The sequence below is a fragment of the Salmo salar genome, chromosome ssa03 (genome assembly GCF_905237065.1).
Source record: "Salmo salar chromosome ssa03, Ssal_v3.1, whole genome shotgun sequence".
Taxonomy (NCBI): domain Eukaryota; kingdom Metazoa; phylum Chordata; class Actinopteri; order Salmoniformes; family Salmonidae; genus Salmo; species Salmo salar.
This window is the reverse complement of record NC_059444.1, coordinates 26,964,796-26,977,912: the sequence shown is the minus strand read 5'-3', so window position 1 is coordinate 26,977,912 and position 13,117 is coordinate 26,964,796. Positions and strand designations below refer to the sequence as shown.

Below are 13,117 nucleotides of genomic sequence, written 5' to 3'. Positions count from 1 at the left end.
TGACTCAGCAGATTTCCCCCAGTTGATCTGTTTCTCCTGGGATTTAAATGAGGGAGAATTCATTTCCATCAGGGCTGTTTACCTCTTCTCACAGTCACAGACCCCAGCTTCTCACTCTAGTGTTTTTCAATCTATTATTTCAATGCACTAGTGCACACTAGGGATAAAGTCCCCATTGTGCCCAGTCCTGATAAAATATATTATCCAAGACGAGGAGAAAAAAAAAAGAAACACATTATAATTGGATTCCAAATGTGTTTATTGAACAGATAAAATGACCGGATTTCTATCCACTATCTCTGGCTTTATTCACTGTGGCTAAGCCATTCTCTGTTTCTTTCTCTTCTCTCATCTTTCTCCCTTCTCTCTCTCTTCTTTCTCTCTCTTCTCTTTCTCCTCTCTCTCTCTCTCGCTCTTTGTAATGGATGCTGGGGGTGTCTCAGCTCTTTTAGTGAATGACTGCCTTTGGGATGTACTCATTTGTACCATCTCATGGAATCCCTCTCATCATGACACTGACACCACCAGTGCAGCGCAGCGCCCACTGAGTGGATACTACACTGAGTGGGAAGGATGTAAGTGATGAGGTAAAACCATACCCCTCTCTCAAGCATCTTAAAGACCCTCTTTTAGTCTCACTCTCACTGTTGGCAACATACTCTCTGTTCAAATGAGAGGGGCGGCCAACCTGCAGAAATAGATATCCTAACAATTTAGTTAAGCACAATAGTATGTGTTTAGCTACTCTGCTATTTCTATCTAATCACATAATGTTGAACTCCATGCCCACTGCCACCATTAGATGTTACTAGGACAAAGTAGTCTCCCACTCTATCCTACAGCATAACAAGGTTGTCAGACAGGTGCTATGCCTTTTTATAGAATAGAGTGGGGGACTACTTTGTACTAGATTTGTCATCTCTCCACTCTCCAGTCAGTGAGCAGCTCCACTATTGCATATTAGGGCGTCCTCCTCTGTCCTCTGTGTGGGCCTGCCACTGTGAAACCTAGTAGTGTTTGGCCTGCTCAGGCCGTGATCCCTTCTGGTTTCTCCTTTCACATTCATCTGTAGAGAACAATGGATTGCTCCCTGCATATTCTCTACACTGTCACAGCCTCTCACACATAAGGGGGGCAGTGGTTGGGAATGGGAATACTACTCCTCCTCCTTCCTCAGACCCATTTGAATGAATGATTGATCAAGATCTGCATTGGAGGATTGTAAGTTGCGGTATCCAAATGCCACACGAGGCACATTGAAATATTGATGCTTTCATCTGTACAGTATTTGCACAGAAGAAATAGGAAAGCTTCTGATGAGCTCTCATGCCAGGCATGATGTGAATGCAATGCATTCCTCCACATGCATGTTGTGGGAGAGAGGGTTTGTACTGGGAAAATGTTGTTCAATGTTCCTTCACTGTACTGTATATACAGTGAGGGGGAGGGAGGGAGCTGTAGAGAAAGCAGGCAATTTGAGGAGTGCAGTAGCAGGGCTCCATTGGTGCTCCCTTGCAAAAGAGACCTTTGTCTCAATGGTGACTCCCTGTTCAAATAAAAGTCAAAGACATGGGCCTACAGAGCAGGGATGTTGAAACAGGAGAGTGTTCGACTGCCCTGCTGCCACGCTGCATAACCTCCTCTGGTTTTACAAGCCATTCGTTACAGTTCTATCTTTAACTGCTCTAACACTGAACTCAACCTTCCTCTTCCTGTCCTCAGTTTACAGTGCTTCTCTCAGCACTAACATTCCAATACACACACACACACACTTTGCTCCACACTTTACTACTATAATAATAGCTTATTTACAGTATGTATATTTTCTTAATTACCACCAACATAATTATACGAGAGAGGGTTGATATTAACAATCTCATCATGGGAATGTAACCGGGCCCTTGATTGTCTCTCAATATCCAGCACATCTCCATAAAAGTAGTGTGATTAACGGTGAGAAACTGTTAGAATATAGACAGTGACCTGCAGCTGCAGCACCAGTTAATCACACTATCAATTACTCTCTCTTTTATAGTTAATTATCCAGCCAGACTAGATTGATTGTGTAGTAGTAAATCAATATGAGAAACAGTTTTGAGCTAAAGTTCAATTAGCTATTTAAAGGTAGGTTTTAACCTGCCGTTTGCACGCAGAGCTTAGAAAGATTGTGGAATAAAGAATGTTAGATGCAACATATCGGGGATGAAAGTGGGTTGTTACGGTTTCTATTTCTGTCCAGTCATGTCTCTGTATAGGCTAGTTGTTTTAGAGCTTGCAGACTGAGATGTAGGCAAGCAGGTATGCCATGGTAACCAACATGAAGTTCCAACATTTGTGGGAAACTATTGAGGCAAACACAGGAGTGAGATGGGAGGTACTGGTTATTATCATCCATCCTTTAAGACAAGCAGAGTGTCTCTGTGAAAGGCCACTCAAGCCCAAAACACTGTCCCTCTCCTCTCTTCCTCCCGTGCCCTGTTTCGGTGCGGTTCTGTGTGTGTGTGTGTATAGTTCAATAAAGAGCGTGTGATGAATGAGCACTCGCGGCCGATGCAGAGCCCCTATTAACATATGGCATTTGTGTTCTCTGGCAATTCTTCACCCCAATGTAAACAGAGACAGCCTCACAATATGAATCCTCTCACACTCTGCAGAGGAGAAATCAATTGGATGATATAGCAGCTTCTACTTGGCCAAAGGGCCGGTGAATGACCATTTAGCCTGGTGATAACAGTGGCGTCTGAGCTCTGAGGCAGCTAGCGCTGGGCAGGCCATCGCTCTGATACTCTCACATTGATTAAGGGATGGAGGAGCAGCGGAGTTCGATACCCATCTCAAGCTCCCATTTCCAGTGAATCCATAGTTATTATGATTTTTGTTTGTGTGCTCCAGATCAGAGATAATCTCCCATCGATCCCAGTGTGGTTATCTGACATAATAGTCCATATGTGAGCAGGTTGACATTTATTGGGAGGAATCTTGTCCTGGAGGCAGAGCCGAGCGATTTCCACTAGATGGGCCAGTGGAAAAGTCTGTCTATGCATGAAAACAAAAATGTGCCTTTTGGTCTTAATTTAAGGTTAGGATTAGGCATAAGGTTAGTAGTGTGGTTAGTGCTACGGTTAGGTTTAAAATCAGATTTTGTGGCTGTGCTAGTTAGTGACTACCCTGCAGAGCTGCCTCCAGTACATGAGTCATCCCAATAAATGCCAGCTTGCTCCGTTTGACGGCCCCGGTTTAGCGACTACATCAACATATTGGCCCATGTAAATGATTAAGGCTGCTGGCTGGTAGCCCAACCGGCCGCAGGATGGCACTATTATTCCTTTTATGTTGTTTGTCATCTTACGTCCTACTTTAATGTATTCAGCCAGTGATACACTCGTGTCCCCCACAGACCGGCTCATACATAAAACATGCTAAATTCTGTCTGCAAAGGTGTCAGTTTCCTCCTTAACCTCTACGGGATGAGTCCCCCCTCCCCGCGGGACAGTTGAGCTAACGTGCACTAATGTGATTATTATGACGTTGTAATTAACAAGAACATTTCCAAGACATAGACTTGTCTTATATGGGCAGAAATTCTTGTTAATCTAACTGCACTGTTAAATTTTCACAGCTATTACAGTGAAAAAAATACCATGCTATTGTTTGACGAGAGTGCACAACAACAAAAAACTTTTATCATGGCAACTGGTTTGATACATTCACAACTGAAGGTAATAAATGTACTTACATTCAGTAATCTTGCTCTGATTTGTCATCCTGTGGGTCCCAGAGATAAAATGTACCATAGTTGTTTGATAAAATCCATTTTTATATTCAAATGTAGGAACTGGGTTCTACAGTTTGAACCCCTGCTGTGTCTGCTCCCCACCCCACATCTAGAGGTGAGAAGTTTAGTATATTTTCTGTAGGGAAGGAATTATCCATCATTTATTACATTTCTGGCAGTGTGTAAACATCTATATTTTTTTATGACCATATCATTTTTGTATGTTCTCTACGGTTATGTACTTAACAATGTATCAATTGACCAATTCGGCACATTTGGGCAGACTTGATACAACATTTTGAACAGTAATGCAATGGTTCATTGGATCAGACTAAAACTTTGCATCTTATAAAAACACATTTTCCGCCACCATTTTTGGATGTTGCATACCGCGTGAGTCTGTTTATCCTTTGCTGAAGGCGTACCGCAACATCAGGACGTAGCATTAGCCACCCTAGCATGGTGGTTGAGAATTGTGTTTTATTAAGACAGTACGCATATTTTCTTGTTTTCTTCCCACCGACGAGCTATTAAATATAGTTTAGGAGGAAACTGACTTTGCAGCCTGAATGGAGGATGTTTTATGTACAAGCCGGTCCATGGGGGACACAAGTGTATTGGGCTGACTGCATCAACACCTAGAGGTAATACGACATTAGGAAGAACTACACTCTCTAGGGGTCTCAGCGCTTGCTGGCTTGCTGAAGAAGCATTCTGTGCATATCAAATCAAATGTTATTGGACACATTCACATATTTAGCAGATGTTATTGCGGATTTAGTGAAATGCTTGTGTTCCTAGCTCCAGCAGTGCAGTAGTATCTAACAATTCACAACAATACACACAAATTTAAAAGCAAAAGAATGGAATTACGAAATATATAAATATTAGGAGGCCGTGGCTCGGGTGGTTGATGTCCTTGATGATCTTTTTGACCTTCCTGTGACATCGTGTGCTGTATGTGTCCTGGAGAGCAGGCAGACCGCACCACCCTCTGGAGAGCCCTGCGGTTGTGGGCGGTGCAGTTGCCGTACCAGGCGTTGATACAGCCCGACAGGATGCTCTCAATTGTGCATCTGTAAAAGTTTGTGAGGGTCTTAGGGGCCAAGCCAAATTTCTTCAGCCTCCTGAGGTTGAAGAGGCGCTGTTGCGCCTTCTTCACCACTGTCTGTGCGGGTCGACCATTTCAGATTGTCATTGATGTGCACGCCGAAGAACTTGAAGCTTTCCACCTTCTCCACTGTGGTCTCGTCAATGTGGATAGGGGCGTGCTCCCTCTGCTGTTTCCTGAAGTCCACAATCGCCTCCTTTATTTTTCCGACGTTGAGGAAGAGGTTATCTTCCTGGCACCACTCCGCCAGGGCCCTTACATCCTCCCTGTAGGCTGTCTCGTCACTGTTGGTAATCAGGCGTACTACTGAAGTGCGTGGCCACGCAGTCATGGGTGAACAGGGTGTACAGGAGGTGGCTGAGCACGCACTCTTGTGGGGCCCCTGTGTTGAGGATCAGCGAAATGGAGGTGTTGTTTCCTACCTTCACCACCTGGGGACAGCCCTACAGGAAGTCTAGGACCCAGTTGCACAGGGCGAGGTTAAGACCCAGGGGCCCCTAGCTTAATGATGAGCTTGGAGGGTACTATGGTGTTGAATGCTGAGCTATAGTCAATGAACAGCATTCATACATAGGTATTCCTCTTGTCCATATGGGATAGGGCAGTGTGCAGTGCGATGGCGATTGCATCATCTGTGGCTCTGTTGGGGCGGTAAGTAAATTGAAGTGGGTCTAGGGTGTCGGGTAAGGTAGAGGTGATATGATCCTTAACTAACCTCTCAAAGCACTTCATGATGACAGAAGTGAGTGCTACATCTCTGCTCTGATAAGAGGGAAGCCAGTTGATTTCTCAGTGTGGAGCCATTTTCCACTCATGTAGAATTAGAAATGTAGCCTACATAAAATGAAACACCCCTGTCTGTAACCTCAAAATGCTGGCAGAATCATTACAGACAATACTGATGGTCTCTATAAACAGCAGTGAGTTGCAGTTCATTGTTATGTGTTAATTTGGTCTTGTGTGACCTTGCCTTGCTCCTGTAGGTGGTGTTTTCATGGCTACATTGTTAATATGTGTCACCTGCCCCATGGCCCATGGGAAGAGGGGCAGTAGAGGCCCGGGATGTTTTTTTTCTATGGTGTGTCGGGGGAGGGGTGGGTGGCGCCTCTGTGGGGAAAAGAGGAATAGGAAGGGGTGGTCGACAATGGGGGAGAGGAGAGAGAGGGGCAGTGGCGGCTTTGAAAGCTTCTCCTCCCAAGACCACGTGTTGTGTACCCCACTCCCCTCCCCCTGCAGGGAGACCCCGTTCAGGCTTAGTGCTGCACTGGCTGGCTGGGCTACTCTGACAGAATACACCATGTTGACCAGACTAAAGGAGGAAGGGATCCCTACAGTCAGCCCCACTCCCAGTAATCTCTGCTCTACAGTACTGTAACCTAGTGATGCCACACGGACATACAGACTGGGGACAGAGCCAAGTGTTACGGTAGCGGCATCTCACCCAAACCTTATCCTCCCTCTCTGTCTCTAAACAGGGAATTCTCCTTGCGAGGTACACATATATTACAGTGAGTTCATGTGGACGTGTACTGAATTCCTGGAGATTTTTGTTTTTAAATGAAAATGTCCCAGTCACCAGGTAATGCTCAAGGCTGGGCCATTAAAGTGCTACGGCAGAGGAAGATGGTTTGCTGTTTTTCCTATTCTGACCATGCTCTGTTTCGTTCTTTCTTTCAGTTCAGCAGATGAGAAGTTTCGCTGGAATAACCAAGGTACGTACGTTTTACATCCCGCGCATGTAGTTCTGTGTTATGTCACAGTTATGTCACAGAGCACGCGACAACCTCAGTTGAGTTGCATACTTTGAAATGATAGGTGTATCTTGCGAGTAGAGTGGAGTGGACCGTGCCTAGCTCCTAGGTGTGGACAGCTGTCATCATTTGTCAGATAGACACAGCTTTGTTGCTGTTCTGTCTTGTCAGTCCGGCGTGAAATTTGCATGTCTAGTTGAGACTATATCGATGGGCTTAGAGCAAAGCATGAACGACGGAACACACCTTTGTCTTCTGAAGTATCAAACACAGGTAGTCTTGGATTTGATCATTGAAGCGGCGGTGGTCAAAGAATTTATGACTGCAAGTCATGCTCAGGATTCTGCTGCTCCTGCTTCTCCTTAGTCATCGACTCTGGGAAAGTTCCACTGATGTTTTGGATGAGATTATAAAAATGTTGCACAAACAGAATTATCCCGGAGTTAAAACACCAGTAATCATCATCATGACTCTAATAGGGTAGAGGACTAAGTGTCTGCTGCCAGTAGCCTCAGCCTTAGATGAGAGATTAATCCTGATCTTAAACCTCTTGTGTAAGGCCTTAACGCCTTGGCACTCTTTGCCATACTGATGACACTAGACAGAGGACAAGTATGTCAGTTACTGTAGGTAAGGACAAACAGATAGTCAAGGAGAAGGTACGGCACGGCAGAGACACATTTCAGTGTATAGTCAGGAGCTTTTTGCTTATCTAGCATGGTCACTACCACCTGGCCGTCAGAGTGTGTCTGTAGTAAACTCTAACCTCTTTTTAAGGTAACTGAACACTAATCCTGCTTCTCTATTCATTGCTGTGTCTCCGCAGACGGACAGAAGGACATTGAGGAAGAACTGACGACCGGCTTGGAGCTGGTGGACTCCTGCATTAGGTCACTCCAGGAATCTGGGATACTTGACTCCCAGGAATTCTCCGCTGGCGACAGTAAGGACGCTCCTCACCTTATGCAGTGCAGATTCTTTTTTTTACTTACTTTTAGGTATATTGTTTAGCACCTTTTAAAACAGCAGAAACATTGTGAATAAAGTGATTTGATTTCAGAGCTGAATTACATCGTATCCTTACTATAGTGAAGATATTTTCAAATTCACTAGAAATAGACAAATAGCTTGACATGTGCCAAATGAAAGCTAAGTTGACTGCAACACTTTTTTAACTTAGACATTTTTAGAACTGATTACGCTTATCAATATTCCAAATAAATGTCAAGAAAAATGTCAAGAATGATCTGTACAAAATCCCCCAGATACAGAAATGCTAGGTGATAGGTCTCTCTTTTGTAGAGCCCAGAGTGATGTCAATGACAGTGAATGTTTCAATCAGGAACTATATACCGCAGGTGTTTGTCTCTTATCACCTCTGCCTTCTGCATTCGAAACAGTTGTTTTCCTTTCTCTTTTGAACCCAAATGCCCTCACTTCATTTGATCCAAGCAATGATCTTCATCTTTCCACTAAGAGCCACTGAGAGAGTATTATCTGTCAGGATAGATTCAGTATATGTCAAGGGTTTGATATGGAAATGATGTCTCGCCGAGGTGTCAGCGGCTTCCTTCGGGCATAACAGAGAACACACGTGTACGAGGAACACAGTTTCGAATCAGCCACCGCAAAATCAAACGCGTTCATATTCAATCTGTTGAAAAGTGCAGGGAGTTTTGGGGCTAGAAAGGGAGAACATTTTCAGATAGTACTTGTGTGTGTTTTGGCACGTCTGTGTGTGTACGTACGTGCATGTGCACGTCTCATAGACTGTGTTTTCACACTAATGTGCACAGCACATCCATCTTACTCCCCTCTCGAGTAGTGAGGCTAAAAATAGCATCTTGATGAAATATTGAAATGTTTTGATACAGAATGCAGGTCGTAGACTAGATGAATAAAGGAACCCCTCCCTGTATATTTCAGGCACCCAGAGCGATCACCACCCCAGGGATATTCCTCTGGTCTGCTAGACTACTTGACTCTACCACACACACCACAAATGAACTCTCCTATGAAAGCTCCTGCAATATTCACTTTCCTTCCTGAAATCCTCTCCCAAAGATTCACTTCCGTTGACATGATTTCTGTATTTAGGAAATACTCAATAACTTAACAGCCCGAAGTGGTCGCAGAAACATTTCCGTGGTCATTTTCATACAGCCGCTATTATATGAATGTTAAACAATAGAGACACTTATGACAGCATTTTCAGTGCTAATGACAGAGAGAAAGACTGTGTGTCTTTGCGTGTTTGGGTGACAGATTGTGTGTGTGTGTGTGTGTGTGTGTGTGTGTGTGTGTGTGTGTGTGTGTGTGTGTGTGTGTGTGTGTGTGTGTGTGTGTGTGTGTGTGTGTGTGTGTGTGTGTGTGTGTGTGTGTGTGTGTGTGTGTGTGTGTGTGTGTGTGTGTATGCATGCACATGTGTGTGTGCCAGAGGCAGTTATTGGGCACAAATTGCCAGTGCCTCCACGCTAATGTGAAAATGAGGCCGGTGTTGCCAGAACAACGTGGATGTGAGAGTAAAAGCAGAGGAAGGTGTGAAGGCAGTCAAGGGAGGAAGTCTCACAGACCTTTGAGCAGTGTAGTGCACTGAAACAGGTCACACGGAAACAGGTTCACAGCATTTTACTTAGTGACACGCACAGCACTCACAGCTATATCGCGGAAAATAGTATACTATTATACTGTAGTGTAGAGTGCATTTGATTTGTTTTTGTGTGTGCGGTAATTCTATTTCGATTTACAACTCTTACAACTGTGTCTTTTATACAAAATATAATATACTGAATCCTATTGCTGATGTAATAAAAATATAGGCCTATGAAAATAAAATGCTGACGTTAGTGTTACTATTTGAATTGAAGGCAAACCTTTAGTGTTGGCCTCATTCTGAATCACTTGTGCTCAGTAACTCCCAGTTCCTCCTGATCCATTATGCATGCCCTACTCTCTCCATTTCTGGGTCTTAGAGAGAGAGAGAGGTATTTCGGTAGAAAGGTAGGTGTAGAGAAAAGCAGAGAGAAAGTATTTGAATTTTAAAGACCCCACAGTACATCAACATTCAACCATCAGACGTCATATGAGAGACTGGGAGAGAGACTGGGAGAGAGACTGGGAGAGAGACTAGTAAAAGAGAGTGTGGGGGATATAGAGACAGAGGGTAAGAGGTTGTCTCAATATTTCAGCTCCACTATTCTCTCTGCCCTAAACAGGACAAGGCCTGCTATCCCAGAGTGCACTGCAGCTCAACAATCAGGATGGTTCACTCTCTTACCCAGCCGGTTACCTCAGCAACCAGGCACTAGAGGCCCTGCCCCGCAGTGGCCAGGTGGGAGGGGCAGTCCACAGTTACAACCAGGTGGGTGAGACTTAGAGCCCTGGTCAAAAGTAGTGGACTAAGGAATAGAGTGCCATTTGGAACGGGCTCCTAGATTGCGTCAGTCAATGATAATTTAGACTCTTTGCTGTATAGTCTGGATTTCAATATGGCATGTGATGTAGGTGTAAGATCTAAGGTTATTTCTGTGCTTCTCCAGGTGACGTCTAGCCGTGCGGCCCAGCTGGCTGCCAGTATAGACTCCTCCCAGTCCAGAGAGTCGTTTGCCCAGGGCCATGGCAGCGCCTTCCACATGCCTGACGCCCCGCCAACTCCTTCCATGTACTACTCTTGCTCCACCCTGCCTGCTCAACGTGTGAGCTCCCCCCACTCCATGCAGGCCGTGGGCTCGCCCACCAAGCTTCAGCGCCTGGGCTCTGCATCTGACATGCCCAGCTACGCCACCCTGCAGCGGGTCTCCTCGCCCAAGCAGTCCCCCAGCCGGCTGGCCAAGTCCTACAGCACCAGCTCCCCCATAAACATGGTGGTTGGGTCTGCTGGGCTGTCCTCCACTTCCCCGCTGCACATGGCCTCTTCAGGCAACGCCTCGGGCTCATCCCCACTCCATCAATTCAGCTCTACCGTGGGTAATTACGCTACCCTGTCCCCCACCAAGCGCATGCAGCACTCCTCGGACCAGTACAAGATCTCCCACGAGCTGTATGCAAACGCCACCCTCGGGAGGCCTGGCAGCCTGGCAGGTGGGTGCACAGGCTCAGACAGAGAGAAACTGTCTTTATATACAAAACATTAAAAACACCTTCCTAATACTGATTTGCACACTCTTTGCCCTCAGAAAAGCCTACATTCGTGGGGCATGGACTCTACAAGGTGTCGAATGCGTTCCAAAGGGATGCTGGCCCATGTTGACTCCAATGCTTCCCACAGTTGTGTCAAGTTGACTGGATGTCCTTTGGCTGGTGGACCATTCCTGATACACACGGGAAACTGTTGAGCGTGAAAAACCCAGCAGCGTTGCAGTTCTTGACACAAACTGGTGCGCCTGGCACCTACTACCATACCCCGTTCAAATTCACTTAAGTCTTTTGTCTCGCCCATTCACCCTCTGAATGGAACACACACAATCCATGTCTCAATTGTCTCAAGGCTTAAACATCCTTCTTTAACCTGTCTCCTACCCTTCATCTACACTGATTGAAGTGGATTTAATAGGTGACATCAATAAGGGATCATAGCTTTCACTTGGATTCACGTGACCAGTCTATGTCATGGAAAGAGCAGGTGTTCATAGTGTTTTGTACCCTCAGTGTATATATCATGTCTATAAATAGGTGTTTTTTCTTTGGGCTCAGCAGTCTTTTATTTATATATGTTTTCTCAAATGACTCTAAATGCTGTAGTTAATAGACTTGTTAATACTAGATATTATTAACCATGTTTGGAACACAGGAGGCTGCTGGTTTTATGGAAACCATGTGTTCAATACCATTCCATTTATTCTGTTCCAGCCATTACTATGAGCCCATCCTCCCCAATTAAGGTGCCACTAGCCTCCTGTGGTTTGGAACCACGTAATGATGTTTCCTATGTTTTTGTTGTGGTGTTCAGGATCCAGGGGCTCTTATAGCAGCCAGCACAGTCACCTGGGCTCAGAGCTGCGACCTCTCCAGTCTCCTGAGCACCACATTGACCCCATCTACGAGGACAGGGTCTACCAGAAGCCTTCTATCAGGAGTCTCAATCAGAACCAGGGTGAGTGAGATGGTCCAGAGCCCCTGCCCTGCTGCGCTGGGCATCCCCTTATATTTGACTAGGCTTTTGTCAGGCTCACCTACTTCTTTTGACCAACTAAATGTTAATATTCCACTGTTGGTTTCAGAGGGTTATCATTCAAGGAGAGGTTCAAGAGCCAAATGCATTCTCAGTAGATACTTATATTTTATTGGTTCTTTGAAGTTCTGTGTCAGCACTTGATTAATCCTTGATAGGGAGAATTTACTTAAAGCAACGATACATTGTATAATGTCAGAATTAGATGGGAATTAAGCGAACACAGCAAGCCCAAAAGGTAAGGAATCAGGTATTTCAACAGTCAATTCCCCACATTTAGCTTATTATTCAGGTGGAACTTAGGTGGGCCTTTAAACTGTGGTTTTCCTGCAAATAACGCTAATGATCAAAAACAACATTAGCGTTTTTATCACTCCATCAGATCGTTTATCTCAATTTTTCAGTTATGCAAATCCGATTAGTATCTTGATAGCAATCACAATCACATAACATTAGATAATTAGATATTAGACAGAAATAAATCTAAATTATTCCCGTAGAATTTAAACTCAAGCGTTGAAAAATGCATTCCACAGTATTTAGCCTAATGCTTTCTTTAATGAGTATGTGTACCCCCTCCACAGATATTCCGCCTCACGTCACTGCATATGATGATATCCTACTATACGATCTGAAAAGCTTTGTAGTTTCCTTAAGGCTAGGGAATTTGAGTTACAATCTTGCTTCCTGTTTGTAAAGACTGCAGGCGACTAAATTATGAAAGACCTGAGGGAATACTGTGATTCTTACTGGTGTTTCATTGAGCATGGGTTGAGATGGTACAGATTGTGCATGAAGGCTGTTGGCTCATATCCTCACAGCCTTCTGTACAGTCCTGTATCCATCCTCTGCTCAGGCTCAACCTAATCTTTTATTTTATTTTTAACCTTTATTTAACTAGGCAAGTCAGTTAGGAACAAATTCTTATTTTACAATGACAGCCTACCAGGGAACAGTGGGTTAACGGCCTTGTTCAGGGGCAGAAGTACAGATTTTTATCTTGTCAGCTCAGGGATTCAATCCAGCAACCTTTTGGTTATTGACCCAACGCTCTAACCTCTAGGCTGCCTGTCGCCCCATCTTTCACCCCCTTCAGGCAACCGTCTGGGCAAAATTTCGCATCTAGCGGTTTAATGTTGTTTTTTGCTCATTTGGTTGTCCAAAAAACGTTGCATCAACATCAAATACATAACTAACATAAAAATATCACTTAACAAAATTGGGATGGGACACCATTTGTTTCTGTGATTATATACATTTCCAACCCTCATACAACATTCATCCAATGTGAATTGGTCTGATATTCCATT

The 13,117-nt window shown here is 44.5% G+C and overlaps 1 protein-coding gene across 4 annotated transcripts in view; it reads left to right on the top strand.

Annotated features, from left to right (window-relative positions):
- Positions 1–13,117, top strand: part of LOC106599307 (catenin delta-2) — a 105,354-nt gene that overhangs the window by 39,228 nt on the left and 53,009 nt on the right. For 3 of the 4 annotated variants that reach the window (XM_045714683.1, XM_014190470.2, XM_014190471.2), the window contains 5 exons: positions 6,564–6,598; positions 7,464–7,580; positions 9,853–9,998; positions 10,177–10,717; positions 11,586–11,729. In XM_045714683.1, coding sequence (XP_045570639.1) covers positions 6,564–6,598; positions 7,464–7,580; positions 9,853–9,998; positions 10,177–10,717; positions 11,586–11,729 — 983 coding nt within the window. Of the gene's footprint in view, positions 1–6,171; positions 6,379–6,563; positions 6,599–7,463; positions 7,581–9,852; positions 9,999–10,176; positions 10,718–11,585; positions 11,730–13,117 lie in introns of those variants that run through there. The other variant, XM_045714684.1, reaches the window with a different exon arrangement.